This window comes from Poecilia formosa, unplaced genomic scaffold, assembly GCF_000485575.1.
Source record: "Poecilia formosa unplaced genomic scaffold, Poecilia_formosa-5.1.2 Scaffold174, whole genome shotgun sequence".
NCBI classification, from domain to species: Eukaryota; Metazoa; Chordata; class Actinopteri; order Cyprinodontiformes; family Poeciliidae; genus Poecilia; species Poecilia formosa.
Genome location: NW_006800113.1, coordinates 707,682 through 728,033, shown reverse-complemented (window position 1 = coordinate 728,033; position 20,352 = coordinate 707,682). Strand labels below are relative to the sequence as shown.

The 20,352-nt window shown below is 41.8% G+C and overlaps 1 protein-coding gene and 1 long non-coding RNA gene across 3 annotated transcripts in view; one reads left to right on the top strand and one right to left on the bottom strand.

Moving 5' to 3' along the window:
- The window catches only part of LOC103147116 (uncharacterized), a 60,590-nt gene that overhangs the window by 22,923 nt on the left and 17,315 nt on the right, over positions 1-20,352 (top strand). The window lies entirely within an intron of this gene.
- pard3ba (par-3 family cell polarity regulator beta a) overlaps positions 8,598-20,352 on the bottom strand; it is a 128,464-nt gene continuing 116,709 nt past the window's right edge. For both annotated transcript variants that reach the window (XM_007565310.2, XM_016678145.1), the window contains one exon: positions 8,598-9,722. In XM_007565310.2, coding sequence (XP_007565372.1) covers positions 9,308-9,722 — 415 coding nt within the window. In that variant the 3' untranslated portion in view covers positions 8,598-9,307. The remainder of the gene's footprint in view (positions 9,723-20,352) is intronic.

Sequence of the window (20,352 nt, the reverse complement as noted above, 5' to 3'; positions counted from 1 at the left end):
TCAATGTGGCCCGTTGAGGGTGGCCAATACGCTGAAGGGGCCCTCGGTGAAATTGAGTTTGACGCCCCTGATTTAGATGAAAAGTGACGAAACTTTAGTGAGTTAAAATGAAACAGCTTCATGAATGGATAAGTAAAGTTTCACATGCAGTCTGCAGAAGAGGACAGATAAGGTCGGACTTGTCCTCAGTGACACTCGGAGGCCTTCGTCCCTTCAGGGCATCTCAACAATTCATGTTTCTTTCACTGCTGTGGAAAAATCCCACCTCAGTTCGTGTGAAGCTAGCGCCGGGGCCAACAAAGCCCACTGTGTTCCTCTTTAACGCATGATTCGGAGCAAAAACACCCAGGGATTGCCCCCCACCAACCCCATCAGCTCTGTCCTTGTCCCTGTGAAGTGGGGTGGGCTGAGATAAGGCGCGTAGGGAAAACACTCCCTTGGGGAGGGGGCAGGGGGGCAGGTCACATATCTCTGCTGTTTACAGGGGAAATCATAAACTTGTTGGAAGGACTGCGGTCGGTTTACTCAGCGAATAGTTTTATCTCGGCTTGTGAGGACAGGATCAAGGGAGGAGCAGGAAAGCAAGGCTGTGGGCAAAAGGTCACACAAGTGGGGCTATCAAGGGTTCTGCCCCCTGCAGGACAGAGGTGGAATAAGTGCTTCTGCAGTCTGCATAAAAAGGGAATCAAAGGGAAAAATCTAATTTCACTGCATCTACTTTATCTTCAGTGGAGATTTATCTTTCCAATTTGTGAAAAAAAAAAAGAAAAAAAGATTGGCTGTGTGTTTGTGTGTGTATGTGTTGTTCCGACTTTCTCCCTATCACGGAGCTTATCTCTGGATTGCTAAGAATTGGGAGTGAGGAATGACAGAATGGAAAGAGGAGACGGAAGAGTGTGGTGGAGAGAATCGCAGCCGGAGGAATGGAAAGTCAGGCTGCGGAGTGAGAAGGGCAGGCAGTTGGTAAGTTGTGTCAGTTTGACTGTTGTGTCTGGAAAAGCAGGCATAATGAAGGAGAGGGAACATTAAAATGACTGGGTAAAAGTCCCCATTAAGTCTTTTTCTCTCTGGATCGGATGACACAGCCGGAAAAGATGCCCCAAACTGTCTCAGCAAGCTGACAATAAACAATTACGCACACACGCATACACACACACACACAAAAGAAAAATAAATGTGTCAGATGTTTTCTGTTTCCACAGGATGCAGCAAGAACTTTTTGCTGCAGGGGAAAAGCGTCAAAACGTTCTGCTTTAAAGCCGAATATGACTTATAGACGGAAATCCAGATGTATTAACTGGTCAAAATGCACATATACGAAGAGAGAACGAGAAAGCAAATTTATCTGCACTGCAAAAGCTTCTCAATTAGCCACTAATTGCTTCGCCTTAACGAGCAGGACATTTCTTCCCGCTAATGAAGCTGGTGGCAGGCTCAGAGAAATTGTGTGTGTGTGTATGTGTGTGTATGCGTGTGTTTTTGAAACGACAGAAAGCGAAGAGAGACACAGCGGAGATCTAATGGAGTCAGGTCGGCAGCTCATTTTCAGCGAGCTGTTTGGCATTCTCTGGAAGGAATGTGTGGATGGATTACACTGCTGGCTGCTACAGTGACTTTCCAATCAGGCTCCACTTTGTCTTCACCCCCTGATTTAATCCACGCCGGAATGGCGGCTGCAGCGAAATGAAAATGAGGCCGGAAGTCAGGTGTCCTGTCTGTTTGTTACAGCTCTGTGGATTAATGTGAGATTTGAGAAATTAAGTTGCAGTTGGTGTGAAAATTAAGTCTGTGCAGTGGAGTGATTTGCGTTGCTTATTGATATGCACAGAGCAGCTTTCTGAATGCAAGTGGAAACTTATGCAGTTGTTTAACTCAAGCAGAAGTGCTAAACAGAAATGGATAGAAACTATGCCATACATTTCTAATTAAAACATGTTGACATATTACAGGTTGCAGATCCTGCTTTTAGCATCTACCGATCTGAGGGATGAATTCTTAACCTTTGCATTTAGTGATCTGCAACATTAAAAGAACAGTGAGATTTCTGTTGATTTTCTCAGAAATAACATTTGATTTTTAAGCAATGCTAAGATTAATCTACACTTAACATTTCAAGAAATTTTAAAAGCTGCTCATCTGTGTTCAGATTAGACTGAAATTGAGATTTTTGTCAAGGTGGATCTGACATGAAGCAATAAATAAACTTGCATCCATTGTTGAGCAAAGTGAAGGATCTGTGATTCTGTTAGCCTGTTTCTCTTTAAAAACTGAAAATCTTCCAGCAGGTTGATACAAAACGTAGAGCTTGATTTACCTCACTTTGCTGATTTACAATCTTACTCATACTATTTCAGAGTCAGGCATGTGGGGGTCCAGTCATTCTGTAGATTTCTGACTTGTGCAGTGGCGGTAAACCAGAACAGATCTACGTGCTGCAGATTTATGCTCTTCACTGTCATAAACAACTACGGCCGTTTGTCTCGAGAATTGTTTTTGACACGTGGATCTATCAGCGAAGAAAATATGGCTAATTGAAAAGTAATGACGTCTCATAACTTCAGGTTTCAGCTGCTTTTGGGAAATCACCTGAGATTCCCCCCAGATGGTCGTGACTGCTATACATCACGCTCCGTTCTCCGTCTTGGAGAAGCTAAGCAGTCTCTGATTTCTCCTGGGTCATTGTGGTGCTCTGTCTCAGCCAAGCGTCGAGGCTAACAGGGACGCATAACATATTACCTCCATCTTTTCCCTCCGCCATTTCAAAGCAACCCAACACCCCTGACACCGAACTCAACCCCAGCAGCTCTGGACGGCCAAGCAGAACACCTGGCATCTGTGTGAGAAGGGCGCCAGCTTCACAGCGACTGCCAGGCCGTCAGCTGAGGCCCACTGCCACACTAGAAAACATGTGCGACTGCTGGTAGGGATGTGTGTACAGTTTGAGTTTGCTGGACCTGAAACAGGTGGGAATGCGATAAAGACAGTAAGAGGATGTGTTGGAGTAAGAACTTAATATACAGGCAGTGACAGACGGCTCAGTCTGGACACTGCAAACATTTATAACTTAATGTCCATGTGGTCAGCCACTCTGATGTGGGTTTACACTCATGCATGCCAACTTTGGGGTATGTCATTATATTTGGTGCCTCTGTCTGTTCCCAGCTGAATGCCTTCAATCCCTGGCGGACGTTTTTTATGTGTCAGAGGCCAAGGCTGGTGCTGAGAGGCTGATGGATGGGTTCAAGAAGTCACAGACTTCACCTGTTGTTGGCCACATCACAACCCACAGAGCTATACCAATGGTAACCTGAGTGAGCTGCCTTTTTCTGTTGTTTTTGTTGTTGGTAGTTTTCATTGTTAGAACTCTAGGACAGCTCAAATAGTGGGAAAAGATGGAGACAGATGGAGGAGTTTGGCTGCACCTTGCACTGTATTTAGAACAGCTGTTTCTTTCTGTATCTGTTTATTTAAAATTGACCATAAAGCTTCTAAGACAGTATATTGTAACGCCGCTTGAGAAGCTGAATTAGCCGCCATGCTAGATTATTAGCTGGCATTTACAAAGGAGCAAACCCAGGATCGCCATTTATCTTCCTTGGTTCTGACTGGTTGTACATTCAGGTGCAGAGGTAAGGAAGTGGATGTTAGCTTTTGCAGATTGTTTGCATTGATGCATATTAAGATATATTTACTGTTTAAACAATTAAAATAGGCAGTTGTAAGTGTTTTAGGAGGTCTACAGGGTTAGTGGGTGGTCCACTGTACTCTCATACCACATTTTGCTAGTCAGCAAAATCAGTTTGGTTTTATGTGCTGAGAGCAATTTCTTCCACGGTTTGTTTTCCCGTCATGACTTGAGGTTAACTTTCTGCCAGGCTTTATTTCCACAATGTCTCTTTTTTTCTTGCCACTGTGCTAAAAGCCATACTTTTTGCACTGCATGTTTAATTGTCACCCCATTCTCATTCACTAAGGCATATTAGAGTAAGTAATGAATTAATGTATGAATTATTTGAGACTTTGTCAGTCATCAGATAAGATTCCCATAAAATACATTTGAAATTTATGGTTGTATTATCACAAAATGTGTAAAAAAAAAAAAACTTGAGGAAGGTAAAAACTTTTGCAAGGATCTTTGCTTTTGGTTTGGATTATTCCAGCTGAGTTCTCCCACTTATTATTATTATTATTATTATTATTATTTTTAATTGTACCTGTCTGGGATCTCAGGAGTACATTGCCGTCCCTGAAAAAGCAAAATCCTTCCTATTCTCCTCAAAGGGACATAAAAGCATCTCATTGTTGCTACGACAATCTCATCAGCTCCAAAGCGGGCTGTTGTGCCAGGAGCTGCGGCCATGTTGTCATGGTGATGGCCGGCGTGCAAAAGACGGCGGCTGGTGGCTCAGGCTGCGCTGTGTGGGGGCGAGCAAACGACTCATCCAGAAAGCGGCGTTGCTTTAAGGATAAATACGGCCCAAATTAACGCCGCTGCTGTATCAACTCTGCAGCAGAGGGAGGAAAGGAAAAGACACCGAGTCAAAGTGAATGTTTTAAACACGCTGCAAGGTGAAACCGAGCAAGAAAATTGCAGAGGATATGAAATTATTTCCAATATCAGCCCGAGTGTGGAAATTCAATTTCACAGTCCATGAACAATATCAAACAAACACACTGGCTGAAAGCGCACACTCCAGCTTGAGTGATACTGCATCAAAAGGCTACACAGCAGACATAAACGCGAATGAGGTGGGTGAAGGGCAGGCTAACAGCTAATGGTAATCCATATTTGGGGCAATCTCCATATTCAGGCCATTTGAACTCCACATTAGCCACCAGCTACTCCCTCAGATAGGGATAAAAAGAGAAATGGACCTGCTTCCTAATGAACTGCATAATTAAATAAAGATCTCTGCTCATCCTGCTCCGACTAAACCTGAGAGCACGACTCCTTAATGAGGGCCGAATTGAAACAAACGGCAGCAGGTGAAGGACGAAAGGACAGCGGCATAATGGTGGAATGCGCCTTTAATGAAGAAGCTGGAAGCAGATGGAGGTCAAAGTGGGCGATCACACTCCGGTATCTGCTCAGTCTTTTCAGGGTGCTGTGCAGGAAGCAGATAACTGCTTCAGCTTTCGACTTTGCCCTCGCAGGAGCATGGCTTTTTGATTGACACATGCTAACAAGCTGAGGTGTTCAACAAGGGTGCTGGCAGAATGGATAATGCTAGGAGAATCTAACCAGGGAATTCTCCCACAAGCCACGAATCCCGACAACCGGTCGAGGAAGAGTAGGGGCAACAGAGCTCCAAACAAAAAAAAAGAGGCAGTTTATGAGGTGTCAAATTAATTCATGTAGCATCCAGAGTTATAAAACAGTCACACAGAAAGCTTAGGCAAAAGGAAGACTGGTGCAGAGAGCAGATAAATGGTTATTAAGGGGTTTTCTGGTCTTTCTTAAAATCAGAGGTCATGGAGCAAGGAGGGGTGAGCTGATATGAAGCAGGAAAAAATCTCCGTCAGCAAATCTGCAGCCCTGACCTGCTGGACTGAGTGTCCTGAGACTGAAACAACAAATTTCTTCAGCACAACCATGGAAAGTACAGAATAATGGCTTGTAAACATATTCATAACCTCTAGACATTTTCACATGTTTTCACAACTTCAAAATATTTTATTTTGTTAAATTAAGTTTACAAATTAAATTCTGGAAAGTGTTGCATGTATTTGTATTCAACACCAGTTTAGTTTGCTCTAATCAAACTGAAGCTTGTTTACCCAGGAAGTCTGGTTTGTTTGAGGTGTGAAAGCACAGTTTAACTCTGATATGGACCAAAAAGAGTGAACCCTGGTCTGTCTACAAAAAGCAGTCTTGAATTGGTTAAAGTGAACTTTGCCGTTGTTTGAATGCATATGTGAACCCCAAGCGGGCTAGAGACAGCTACAAAAGCAGGAGGCAGACTAAGGTGCAGGGCATGCTGGGTAAATACTACTAAAACAAGCATGAGATTCTAGCGCTTTAATGAGAAATTTTTGCTTTCATTTTGTGAGGAAAGAAATTGCGCTCGGTGTCTCCAGAGATTTTCATGTTGTTCCTTTCAGTAGTTCTTGGTGCAGCGCCACTGCGGGTGAGGAGGGTGAACTGTTTTTTTTTTTTTTTTTTTTTTTTAAATAGTTTTATTTATGCGACACAATGCTGAGTGAAAGCAAACCTCACTAGCTGAAAATGTAGAAAATGTTGCAATTTTGGTCCTCAGTGAAACCGAATCGATCAGACTAATAGGTGTGAAAACATTCTTAATTCCACATCCACAGATTGACCCACCTCAGTTGCAGCTCCTCCAAAGTGTGCTTGGCTCACTTCAGGCGTTTCCACAGTGTTTTTTGTGAGTTTGATCCATCATCTGAAAACAGATCATTGCCAAACTGTTTACAGGTGCTTAGTGAGAAACTTCCCCACAACTTTCCCTCTCACCTCTCCGCTGTGCTCCTTGGTCTTCATCATGTCTGATCACTCTTCTCCGAGGCCGTCACACAGAGCTGAAAATACTCCATTTACTTCTGTTGGACGAGTGGTTTTAGTGTTTTAGTAAGATGGCTGCTGCAATCCTGACAGCCGGTTCAAAGCTTTTGTTTAATGGATAGTTAAGTGCAATTAATTCTCCAATATTAAGTTGCTGCTGTTTATTATCTTTAGCAGCAAACCGACCACAAGCACTTGAAGGAGGCCGTTTACTGCAGAGTTTTCCTTTAAGTACAGTAAAGAGCCAGGGAAGACGGCATTAAGTGCTCCAAGTCATGTTGGCTGCTGTAAGAGTGAGAAGGCCCGGGCCTTACCACTTCCTGCTGCGCTCTAGCTGATGAAGCTAGAAATGGGGGATTAGAGTTTAAATAGATTTTATTAAATAAGTACAGTTTGCTAAAAACTCTGGAGACTTGGACTGGAATTTTCTGTCGAATGTGACTGAACTAGGTGAGAAGGATGAGCATGTGGAAGTGTTGCATTAGGTGGAGGATCTGTAATGCTGTGGGCCTGCTTAGCTTTCAAATACATGGGACCGACAATTTAAATGTACTTTTATGTTAGACGTTGAATTCTACTGTAAAACAATATCACATTTCAGACTGTAGAGCAAGATTGACGTCAGTCTGCTTGACGTTAAAGTTGTATTGTGAAATTCCCTTCTGTGCGTTTTCCTTCTGTGTACTTCACAAATACACAAAAGAAAAATAATTTTTTAAGCAACATTTTACACTCCTGTCAAAAAGGATCCTGCTGCGATTCAAGCTTCAGTTGAAGGCCGTGGTGCTAAACATGCTTCTTTAATTATACCTCATCAGATATGATTTAAACTTTTTTTTTCATGGCAAAGTCAGTAAAACATAATTAAACTCATTTCCCATTTGCTTGGGAGTACATATAAAGTAAATTTCACATTAATAAGAACAAAGTTTAATATTGCATGTTCATCCTGTGGCACCTTGCTTTGTTGGATGATTCATACACATGAAGGTAATTAAAGTTTGTGTTCATTCATTAGATGTGTTCTGCACATTCAGCAACTACTGGGATGCATTCGCCAGTGTAAAACAGATTAACATCATTACAAGAGGACAGCAGCTAGCTGGTGCTGGTTCTACCAGGTGTAGCACACATCTGACCCTGAAAATGGTTTTCTCCTCATTGGACCTTTAGATATTGTCAAAGCAACTTCTGATCCCCACTTGACCAGTAAAGTCTATACATGTTTTAATTTGACCTGCATCTTAATTGATGGATGGATAAATATCTTTAATTTGGAGAGTATTCTGATGCAACTAAAGATTTTATTTTAACCTATTTAATCAGAAATGCATATGTAGGGCTTTGTATATGCATCCTGGACTGGGTTTCATTTCTCAGACTGACGATGTTGGATGATTGTTTGTGCTCGTTTCAAACTATCAGCATGAGATTTCCTTGGGTTTTGTCACAGGATGACAAGCAGACAGTTGCTTTTTCCTTTTGTTTACTGCGCTTCTGTCTATTTTGGTGCGCTGTGCGCTGCATCATTGTTCCCAACAGTTAAATACCACCAGACATCTCAAACAATAAGTATTTATTAGTTGATGAAACATACGTAAAGTGTCTGGTTCTAAATAATGTGATTTAAAGTTGGTGTGTTGCGGCTCTGACAGAGGAAGGTCAAGCCAACGCAGAGACCAGGCCCATCAGCATATGCTTCCTCCCTTCCAGCGCTGCTGCTAATTAAACATTAACTGATAGAAAAAGCCCTCTCCACACACAATTATGCACCATATCAAGTCTAATTTCACCAATCATGGCCATCTTTACTTACAGAGAGCAAATTGGGTATTAATCATTTTCTAGTGGAGATTTTCCTGCCCCTAATTGTTGGAGACGATTCAGTCATTATTGGGAGGCCGGCTACTCTTATCAGTCATCTCACGAGGGTAAATTTATCTGGAGATTGAGCAAGGAGAAATTCAGCTTAACATCGTAATGAATTTTTAAAAAGTGATGACTCATGGCACAGTTTGACAGCACGTTTCAAATATTCATGTCCTGATGAAGCGGGAACAGAATGAAGAGAGGATGAGAATCTCTAAATATTTATTGCAAAGTATTTGTAGAAAAGAAAAACAAATCTCTTATTTGACAATGTTTGAAACAAACCGTAAGCTACACATCAGTCAGTGCAACTAATTTCAGGTTTGAGATGTTAAAGAGGAAAAGATTTAGTTTAATTCGTTACTAGTGGCGTAGCTCATAAGAATAACTATTTATTTAGTTTATTAGAAAAACCACAAAATATCACAATTAAATTCATCTTGGACAGTAAAGGTGTCGGCCTCATCCACATAATCAAAGGCAAAAAGACAAAAGAAAAAAAAATGACATGTTTTCAGGAAGTAAAGGAAGCTTAAGCTGCAAAACATCAAGGCCTAAACGCCAAGAAGGAGAGCTAATTCCTGTTTTTGTTTGTCGGCTTCCTGTCATGATCTAAGCTGGTAAAGGTGATCCCCCCCTCCCATTTATTACCTTCTGTTTGATCCTTCTGGACAAAACGCAGTGCTTTCAGTGCTGGAATATACTTCATCTTAAACATCTGTATGGCACCAAGTTTGCTGTAAATATTTGTGCAATTTAATCTCATTTCATTCTGCATTATAAAATCTGTCATCAAAAACCTTGGCAATACTGGAATACTCACAATATCTCCACCAGAAACAATATATATATATATTTACATACATTTAAATATAACTCTTTGCAAAGCGCCCGAGTTGAACCTTAACCATCAATTTACACTGCACCTATCATGGGGTCCTTCCGCCGTGGCTCAGGCTGTCTTTCATCCCGGTAGCCATCAGGGCTGGCGTAGCGTTGCCTTGCTTTCGGGTGCCTGTCTGGGCTGGTGTAGCGGCCGGGGCTGGCCTGCCGGTAGCCGTCTCCTCTCCCCGCTGCGGGCTCATAGTACTGCCGCCCTCTGCGACCAGCCGTGGGAGACGGAGGGACATCCTGTCTTAGAGCTGCACGGTGTGGCTGGGCGGACGGGTAGTAGCGTTGATTAGCGGGCGCCTGCTGGGACTGGTTGGACGACTGAGGGAGTGGCAAACGGCCAGAGTTGCTGGGACCTGGAGGGTCCTGGTAGTGACCGGGGTAAGGGATGGGCTCCCTGTGAGCCCTGGAGTGTGTGGGATAGTCATACGGATCCCTCCTGTAAGATAAAGAAAACAGAAGGTTATTTAGGGCAAATTTTAGACTTTTTAAGACCTTTTTAAATGCCACCTTGAATAAAATTTAAGACCAACCCTGCTGTATTAAAAGGAAGAATAAGAAAAATTGTTGTGGTGTCCCCATGTGTTTGGTTTTAACCAGAGTGCCGATGACTTTCGCCTGTCGCTGTCTTTTCTCGAGCCCATCACCCAGATCCAAAAATGTTAGCTAGCCAGCTAGGTAATCTATAGCCGTAACCGCCTCGAGTCACAGAATGCAAAGATAGGTGTGCAACTAAAACGTCTGACAGAAAAGTCTCTAGAAAAAAATGCATGAGATGAAATAGTCCCGTCACATCAAAATTTAAGACCTGTATATATCGTATTTAATTCCAACTTAGATTTTGTTTTATAAACTTAATATTAAACATTTCAGAGACTTTTTAAGAATTGGTGAACACCTTGTAATTATTTGTTAAAATTATTCATCATTAAGTTCTGCCTGTACAGATAGATAGCTTATTGTATCGTGATGACTGTTCTTGATACTGGTTTGAACTGGTTTGGAGTGAAGGACAGCTCTCTGTTGGTCGGTTTCCTGCTGTTACTCAGTTTATGTGGCGAGGCCTCGGCAGGATCGAGTTGTCAGGGGGACGTGGATGGAGAGATGCCAAGAGATAACGGCAAATTCCTTGGTAAGCATATATGAGGTTGTGTGTGTGTGGAGGAATGTGTGTGTCCCAGGGGTGTGCAGTAACAAGGCAGCCAGCTGGAAGTCTCCGGTTCCCTCCCACTAGCTGTGGGTGATTAGGGGCTAAACCCCTGGGTAAGGCGACACGGGGGGCTTCCGAGCAATGGTGGAAGAGAGAGAGAGAGGCGCGAGAAGCAAAAAGGCTGGCTCAAATGTTTTCCATCTTATGCTACGTTTCCAGGGGCTGAGTGATAAACAAGTCTTCTTATAAAGCTAAGCATAAAGTTTTTAACTATCAGTTTCCAAAGCAGAGAGATGCAAGAGCCTGATGCAAAGTTGCAGCAGCTTGAAAGGCTGTGTGGAGACTTGCTATTCTGATGCTGGCAGAAAACAGTTTGGTGTTTGCTGGCTGAAATAAGCAAAGCCTCTTATGAAAAAGGAGCACCTGAATTAGTTACACTGAGACCAGTATCGATCAGGGTTTTTGAACATATTTTGGTCAAAAACACAAAACTTTTCTCAATCTCTTTTCTTGTTTGTGGAAAAGTTTGTACAGCTTAAATGTTCACATAAGTTGTTGTTTTCTTGATGCAGTGAACCTCCTGGATTCACAGTGTTTAGGGACACACTAATAACTAAAATATGTGAATACTTGAGATTCCCTCTAAATGCATATGACTACCCATTTCAATAGTTCAAAAACCAAATATACTTCAATATGCACTATTAAGCACAGTGGGAACTACAGTAGCCCAAGAGCAGAAGGAAACAAAATGGTTTGGAGGTTATAGCCAATTGTTGTCAAGGAAAATAAATTTGATGCTTTGCAAATGACATCCAATAGCATGTAAAGTAGCTTTACACCTATGTATTTCTGCTATATTTCCCAGCTGCATTTTCTTTCAGATATTTAAGATACGAGCTTAAAAAAAAGCATCCAGGTTTTCTGTGAATAATTTAGTTACATGCCATAGAAAAATCGACAAATAGGAAAAGGTTCACTGTAGTTTCAATCAGTTCTTGATAGAGTGCATTAAACCAAGTTCTATTTTAAGAACGGTGTTGCACAGTGTTAGGTAATCACAACATTGTGATACTGCTGAATATAGCAGTGGTGATATCACATATAACTACAGCTAGGTTCAATAATAACCTAGTTGATTATGTTTGAAAACCACAAACACAGTTCAGTTTGCTACTTTTGGTGTTGGTTTAATAAAATCATTGATAAATCTTTTCTAAGTTTTACAATTTGACAGTGCAGTCATTGTGTATCGTTTTGTAACACAGTTGTATAACTGAATTTAAGTGGTATAGTGATGTAGCAGATTTAGTAGTGGGTAAATTTTTTTTATAGATAAGCAACAAAGAGAATCACAGAGCAGATTCTGCCGTCTACTTCCCCTCTAACAATGGCTCCTACTGTAGTTATTACACAGAAGCTTTGAGCTTAGCTTCTGCCTTGTTCTGTAATTGTATCCCTGCGTCTGCCACGTCCGGTCCCTCGAGTCGAGCTCAGCACCTGTTGACCGGCCAATTAGAATGAGTCACTCGCCACAGTTTAGGCTGCACACATCTTGCTGGGGAGCGTGCGTCTGCACTCGTGCCTGACAAGACTTTCCCCTGAGGATATTCATAGACTGAGGTGATGTGGACTTCAGCATGTGTGTTTGCAGAGACCTGACCACCCATAGAGAGGGGCTGGACGGGACTCACAGGTGGTCCCAACAACTACCAGCCCTGCCTCGTCCATCAGCATAAACACAAGCACAGACACGAGGAATAAAACTGGTGGAGGATGGAAGAATGACAGAAAGCTAAAGACTTTAATATGAAATGAAGATGTGACAGAACAGAAACAGATGTGCAGTCTAGTCTGCGTGGAAATAAATTGCTCCTTAGATAGTGGTGTGAAATGAAGCAGCAGCGGAAAGAGCAGGAGAGAAGGAGGTGAAGGTCATGCTCCTCCATTAATCCAGATTAAATGCTGAAGGCCACCAGGAGAGGCACTGAGAGGGAATAAAAGAAGGATGGAGATACACCAGGATAAAGGAGGGGCGACACCTGGGTCTTCAACTCGTCTCAGGGCCACCCAAAAACCCACAATCCTTCATCTCTCTTCAATTCCCTCAACATTTCTCCCTCTCCTTTATGCTCCATTTGTCTCTCCATCATCTCTCGCTTTAATGCTTCTTTCTTTTTTGCATCTCATTTCATCTTTTCTCATCTTCAGTGATGATTTGGGCAAAGCAGTCACATATATCTTCTTCTACACCACCAGTATCTGCTGCACTACAGACGACTGTTTTCCACAACATCTCAAATGATGCTAATAGAGAAATGGATTCTTCCTGTGTCCCTTTTTCTGAATGACTAACTGCTAAACTGAACAGATTAAACATTTCAGAGCGTACAATGACCTCTGACCTCTGACATGCTGGGCTCCAAGTTGTCCTATGCTCCTCAGTTGGTACTTAAGTACCTTATCACCCATCATTAGGTCACTCTTGGAAAATATTTTCTCTGACTACATATTGTAAATTAAATAAAGTTCTTCAACAAAGTATAACTTTATGGTGTACATACTTTTACAACCAGGTTTTTGCAGAGTTGTGTGTACTTTTTAGTTTAATAGTAAAATGTTAAAGCTGCTCCAGAGGAAGGAATACTTCACAAAGCACCGAGTCTATGCATTCGTCTGGTGCTGACGAATGCTGGCAGAACAGGGAGACAGTTGGTTTGAGATGCGGACAGGGAAGGGAGCTGATGGCTATGTTTAGCAGGGGACAGGAAGAGAGACTCCCCCGTCTGCCCCTCTGAGGTCTATATGGAGCAGCAGAGTAAGGTGTGATGTGAACCACAGGGACCAACTAGAGTGGAAAGCTGTAATGACACGCCGTCTAATACATCTGACTTGCACTCCGAGAACATCATCACCATACACCGCACCCCCCACCATCCTCAGAGAGCCGCTGATAGACTCAATATTACATCCAGAGCTGTGCATGTGGGTACGTGTTGGGAGATATACGATTACACACGCGCAGCAGTGAAAGCAGAGTGTGTGTTGCAGTTTGGGGCCTGCTTCCGCCCTGTGACAGTGAGGAATCTGTGCGTATGGCGGTTATCCCGCACCTGCCCCAGGAAACGGAAGGAGGAAATTAGTAACCCCACACCAACAACAGCCCCCCAACTCCTCATTAGCCCCACACTCCCACAAATACCCCCACAACAGCTGGAAAACAACCATGCATCTGTCAGACACACACACACACACACACTCTCTGGATGAATGTGACATTTAACATGAAACAGCATTACTCTGTTTGACATCCTCCTTTTATCCATAAATATAAGTATACTTCCAGATTGCATCACAGTACAATTAAGAGATCTGCAGAATCCAAAGAAGGCCACACACAAGGGACAGGGGTGAGAAACCAATATTGAATGTTCGTGATCTTTGGGCTCCCAGGCGGTCCCGAATTGAAAAGCAAACATGATTGTGTAGAGGAAATCAATGCATGGGCTCAGGAACATCCCTGTGAACAACTGGTGTGGAAGTTGGAGCATAAATTCAGTCTATCGACACCTCTGTGCCTGAGATAAGAGCTGCGTCCTTGGTAAATATTAATCAGAAAGCCAAATAAAAGTCAAACTATTTGCTTCACGTCAGTCATGTCAGTGTTCTGTTTTAAAAACGAATTGACAGACATTATTAGAGGGTAAAAACCAAGCAAAAAATGTCTTAAGCAATTAGAGGATAGAATAAGCACAAAATTAGCCATTAAATGACATTAAAAAAATGACAATATATATGTGCTAAAGTAAATGCAGTTTTATATTCTCGGCTACTGGCTAGAGTTGCTAAATGATCAACATGCAGCACTAATTAAAATAAAAGCATGAAATATAATTAAATAATCAAAATAATAAAGTTTCAGTTTGCAATTAAAACAGCTGCCTTCAGGTGTTCAGGAAAGATTAGAAGAAAAGATGACCTCACTTCCTGAGGGTCTGGACAGCTTGTAGGATTAAAGGCAAGTCCATAAATAAGAAGACTGAGATCATTATCAGTGTTAGAAAAACATGGAGAGCTTAAAATCAATTTTAAATTGCACAGAAGAAAAAAGCAATAGCTTCTGAGAAACATTGTTCTTATAGATTAAATCCTTTGAATGAGACGTCAGAGGAAGTGCAGGTGGTTTCCACCAGCTGTTTGGTCCAAGAGTTAGTGTTTATTTCATATGATTTCTGCTTAAGTGCCAGTAATAATCTTCGTGAATGAGTGTTTTAGTAGTATAGATATGTGATATAGAGAAGACTACAGTTAATACTTGTAGACAAACCTTTTTTTAGTGTTGGCATTTTAATAAAACAGGCAAACAGCAGTGTTTAATCTGCTGATTCTGCTGCACCATTATTTTTACATCAGCTTATTTTACATTATTTTAAAAGCCGACCGACACTTTTTGGTGCATCCATACTCTAAACAAATGAGCGCAACATTTGTTTAGAATGTTGAAATGACGCCGATGCCAATTAAATAGCATTTAATCATCGAATTCATTACAGTTCTGATTATAAAACATATGGATGCACATGTGAGCACATCTGCCAATTATATGCTCACCTTACGCCCACCGCATGCAAAATATATCAACTGCTCAGCAGAAAAAAGTACCAGCTGCTGCACCTCACTGCCACACACTCCCACACATATTCATTCATATGCATTTCACATTTCAGCTGAAGCGTTTTCAGGGTAAACGGTGCCACAGTTTGCAGAGGCACAAACAGTTTTTATCCCTGCGGTGGCATGACTTTACGAATAAATTGTGGCAAACCTTTCCTCTAATCTGAGGAGACTGGTCCTCAATCTTTGTGGAAATGTTTAGGGATAGTTGACAATACTCATTAGTGCTTGATGCATTTACTAGTCTCCCTAAAATCAGCACTGTGCAGGCTCTGAGTGTTGCAGAGAAAACCATTAGCCACCGTGGCCTCGGCCATCAAGACAGCTCTGCTAATCAAACCAGCCTATGTCAACAACGGCGCTGGAAATTGGCTCTCACCTTGGCGTGCGTTCTTCATCTAAATGGGCCCATGTTTACACTGAGCGCTATTACATAGTGAGCAGCGACGGGGAGTGTGTACAGTATCGGTGGCAGGTAACAGCAGGGGCTCTGGTTTAGAAAATGAGAAGGTGAGAAGAGACGGGAGCCACCAGTAATAACAGGCTCTACGACGATGTTTCCACACAGATTTAATGGATAATAATGATCTATTTAGCTCAAATCTGCTGGTGTGAATGCATTTATTGCTCTGAATGAATAAAAATGCAGAATGACAGCCACTAAAAAGGCATAAGCAGTTAAATGAGATGCACCGTCCGGAGCGAGCAACGAGGAGCTTCGTTCTCATGTAATAATGACGAGTTGAGGGAAACCAGTTGAGTAAGAGTTGATGACGGAAACAGATGGGGAGTCATTTTAACAGCAGTGCTTTGGAAGTTTTCGTTCCTCTTGAACTTTTCTACATTTTCTCACAATCCAACCACAAACCTCAGAGGATTTCATAGGGTTTTTATTGAATCGACCAACAAAGTCTCCCAAACCAGATGGATCAGGTGGAAGAGCCAGGCAAGGCGACACATGCAAAATGCTACTGTACAAACTGAATAGTGTTTTAAGATATAATTATAGCAACAAATACAGGTCTTGGTTGTTTTATCCACGAAAAAACTGCTAAGTATAAACTATCCATTGTCTTTTAGCTGAACTTTAAAACCTAAAAATAGAAATAAAATGACATTTACTAAGATATTTACTAAAAATGTAGAGTTGCTGGGAAACATTATCAGCTCTGAATCTAAAAATTCCCTTTTTACTGTAAACTTTTTGATCCCTTCTCTATCCCATAAAGTCCCAATGAAACACATGGATGTTTGTTGTTTCAGCGCAGAAAAAAAAATAGAAAATATCAAAGTTCAATAATGCCTTTTCAAGGCACTGTTATCCCAAAGATGTATTCCTTAATGATGCATTAAATCTTTTATCAGTTCCCTCAGTAAAAGGAGATTTACCTTTTGGAAAGTGGAGCAAAAAGCAGAGCTCTCATGCTGCGTTGAGGGGAAAACAGTCAAGTCAGAAGCTGATTATGAAAACAGATGGGGAAATGTTTTGGACGAGATGTTTTGAACTCGTCATTGCACATATTCAGCTCAGTTTGTCCAGGGCTGCTGCTTTCCATTTCCTCCTGGACGAGGAAGACAACATTTGAATTCGTCTTTATTTGTGGACTGAATGCGATGCCGATTCTTACACAACAGTTTTTGTATTTCTAACTGAGCTCAGAGGGAGCGCCCGGGCCTCAAAGTGTTTCTCTTTTGTTTTATTTATGATGCACCGATTTCATTTTCCCATACACAGACCCTAGGAGACAGACGGAGAGACGGGTGGTGAAGAAGAGACTAAGGAAAACATAAACAGAAGCGACGGAGAAATGCAGACAGAAGGATTGATGGAATCAGTAGAAAGCAGAGAAAGCCCAGTTAATGTAAACAGGTAGAGCCACTGGTGCCTCAGCTGTGCATGTGACAGAGCTGCTTTAAAACCTTTCATTTCCTTCTGCTGACTCTATTACATTCTTCTGTGTCTGAGCACAAAGTGTGTTAGCTTCTCAAACATTGCTGCGTCTGCCCGCAGTTTCATGAAAAGCCAGCAAAACCAGTGAAGGGTCAGGACACCTCGTAGGAAATCATAAAACCTCAGGAACTCCTCGGCTGCTCGTTTATTTTTATTATTTTGACTTTTAAGCCACTTATCCTGCATTCTGAGTCCAAACAATTCTTTCAATATAATGCAGCCTGAGCTCCTGAGGAATTAAATGACTTGCAGAAATAATAACTTTAACCGAGTTGGGCGAGTTTAGAGTGAGTCATTGGACAGCTGGACAGCAGCAGGGCGGGGAAAACAGTAAAACTGTGAGAAGCAGGACTTTAATAAAGACGGGACGAGAACAGCAACAATATGATTTCTCTGCTGACCCTGAGAAAATCTTATGAATTCACCAGGAGCTCCAAACAATATTACAGAAGGAAGAATGATAACAGATTTCTGTAATAAATGCGGCTGAACACCTGTGCTGCCAAGCACTATGACTTGAAAAGTTAGACTGGAGGAGACATAGTAGAAGCTTTTATCATTTATTTAATATTGAAACCGATAGTTCTTAGTGAAGTAAAAGTCTATCTGGTAAAGAATTATCCATATTTTTTTGAAGTTACCCCACACGTCCATCTAAATGTTGCAACTGAAATTTATACTCTGTTTTCCCACCTTTTCTTGTTCAGTTTTAATGAGCATGTGTGAGTTTTAGAGTGCATTCATACCAGTCTTGTTTAGTCCGCTTTAATCAAACCATTTGTCTAGGAAGTCTGGTACGTTTGAGGAAGCATGAATGTGTAGTCAAACTCTGATGGGGTCCAAAAAAAGCAAACTCTGGTCTGTCTAGATCTCGGTTCAGTTGAAGTGAACTCTGGTTCGTTTTGAATTCGTATATATTCACATACCATATCTTTTATTTCATACTTCTAGGTGTGTCTAACATGGATGTAACTCATTAAAGCCTCAGTAGAAAGGTTGATGTGTTCGGTACGTGCTGGAGAAAGCCAAGTACCCGTAAGCTTGGGAAGAATGAGTTTGAGCTATTCAGGAAGGTCAGACAAGAGCCCTCAAGGGACACTTGTACACATACTACAGCCTACTCAGCATGCTGCGGACAATCAAGAAGTTGCCCCTGGTTTTTATAAGGTGGGGCAGAGGATTCCAGTCTCTCCACAAACAATCATGAGAGCCTCCTCAGAATGATCGACTGTAATCGCATATGAACAGAGAGGTGCTAGCTAGAGGTCTTCTGAAATTAGACACCTCCAACCTACTTGATGTACAATTTGTATTTCAGTACCGAGATCAGTTTTGGTACACATCCCATGTTTCAGGTCAGTTGCGCATTAATCTGCCAATAATCAGCCATGACCAGCAGCAACTTGGTGCCAGCCTGCCTTCCCAATCCAATCACCTTAGGGGAATGGGTCAGGGGTTGTTCTGATTGGATAACCCGGGGTTGGGTCACCGCGCCCATGACCTGCCTCTTTGAATTGATAATGACGGTAATATTCTCCATATGGCCTTGTGTTTCTGTGTGCGTCCCAAAGCGTAGAGCCTATCCGGAGGCAGAGCTACACCCCCACGTTAATGGCCGGTGGAGAGTGAGGTAAGAGCCAAAGTAGTACTCTCACCCTCCCTGGGGCAAACCTCTCCATGTTACCACTTCCAGCTTTTCTTTCCAAATCCTCTTTTCCAAGCCTTGAGCTTCACTTACTGGCTGCTGTGCTGTGCAGTAGCCCCAAGGAGCCAGTTTCAGGCTGAAGTCTGAGGTTTCTTTCCATCACACCTCCCTACTCTGGAATAAACTACTTCAAGTTTCTTAATTTGAGATGTGGGGACAGCCAGACAGAAGCTGATTTATTGCATGTACACTTTGGGCTGCCACAATGTGATGAGAAATATTTTCCAGAGGAATAAAGCAGATAAAGGGGCTGCATGCTGTAGCCTGCAGGTCTGTTTTCTGTTTGTGGGAAAAATTAATTTACTGAAGGTCTAATCCTTTTCTTATATTTCTACAATGTAGCATAGTAGAGCAATGCTCCCAGGAGTATATTATTTTGCAAGACAATTACAAAATGTAGCCGTGCAAAACTAGATTTCTTTCGGTAAACCCAGAAATTTGCCACTTTGTGACCCTTTAAAGCCTTTCTCTGAAGTAACATGACAGCATATCAGTCATCCGAACAACATCAGGGCACTCCATTAAGTAATAGCAATAATAACATATTACTTATGAATCAAAAGATAACAAAAGTGGGGTTTTATATCTGAAGGAAAAAGTTAGAGCACCCCAGCAGCTGACAGTTATTCAAGAAAAGTTTGTCCCACTTTCTCACTTTTAGCTGAGACATCTTTAAGCGGTGAGATCAACATCTGGACTTGGACTTAGACTTTTTAGTATGTTAGATCCTCAAACAGCTTTGCATCTTCGTCGTGTTGTAGGGTCCAGTTATGCTTCAGCTTTAATATTTTTTAGTTGTTCATATTTTCTTCAAGTTAAAACTTGTGGTTGAATCTACAATGGTGAGCTGACCAAGTAGCGTTGCAGCAGAAGCATTCCCACCAGTTTTATGAGGTCTTTGCTCTGAATGCTGTGTTTGGCTTATGTCAAACATATCTGTTTATTTAACATTAACATTATTTGAGAAGTCTGGACCTCTTTTCTCTCTGTAAAACTTGAGTCTGGCCTTTTTGTTTTACTTAAAAAGCAAGGTTCTACTTATGAAAGTTAAACCTGTCCAGTCCCTTTTTGATTGTCTTCATTTAGCATATTGCGGTCTGGTAATTTTTAACCTGCCCATGCACAACTCAAAAAAAAACAAAAAACAAAAAAAAAAACAAGAAATAAAATAGACAAAACTTATACAGAAATAGATATTTAAATTTCTGTTAATGGTAAGAACACAAAGTTGTTGCAAAGTGTTTACAAATGTAAACACTAATCAGGGTCATTATATTAATTTCTCTGTAAAAGATCTAAAAACATATTTTTTAAAGGAAATTTTTAAGAATTTTGCAAACATCTGTGTGAGCAGCCATCTTCCTGACTCGTACCTTTCCTCCTCTCCACCTCTCCCTGTTTGCTCCCATCTGTGAGACGCTTTGCTTCATCTCCTCTTATATCCACGCACACACACACACACACACACACACACGCGCGTGCGCACGAACACGCACACATGCAACGCTTACCTCCTTCGCTCCCAACCCTCCAGCTGCAGCCCCAGCCGGCTCCACACAAAGGCAGGCCAAATGTATGCTAATGAGAGC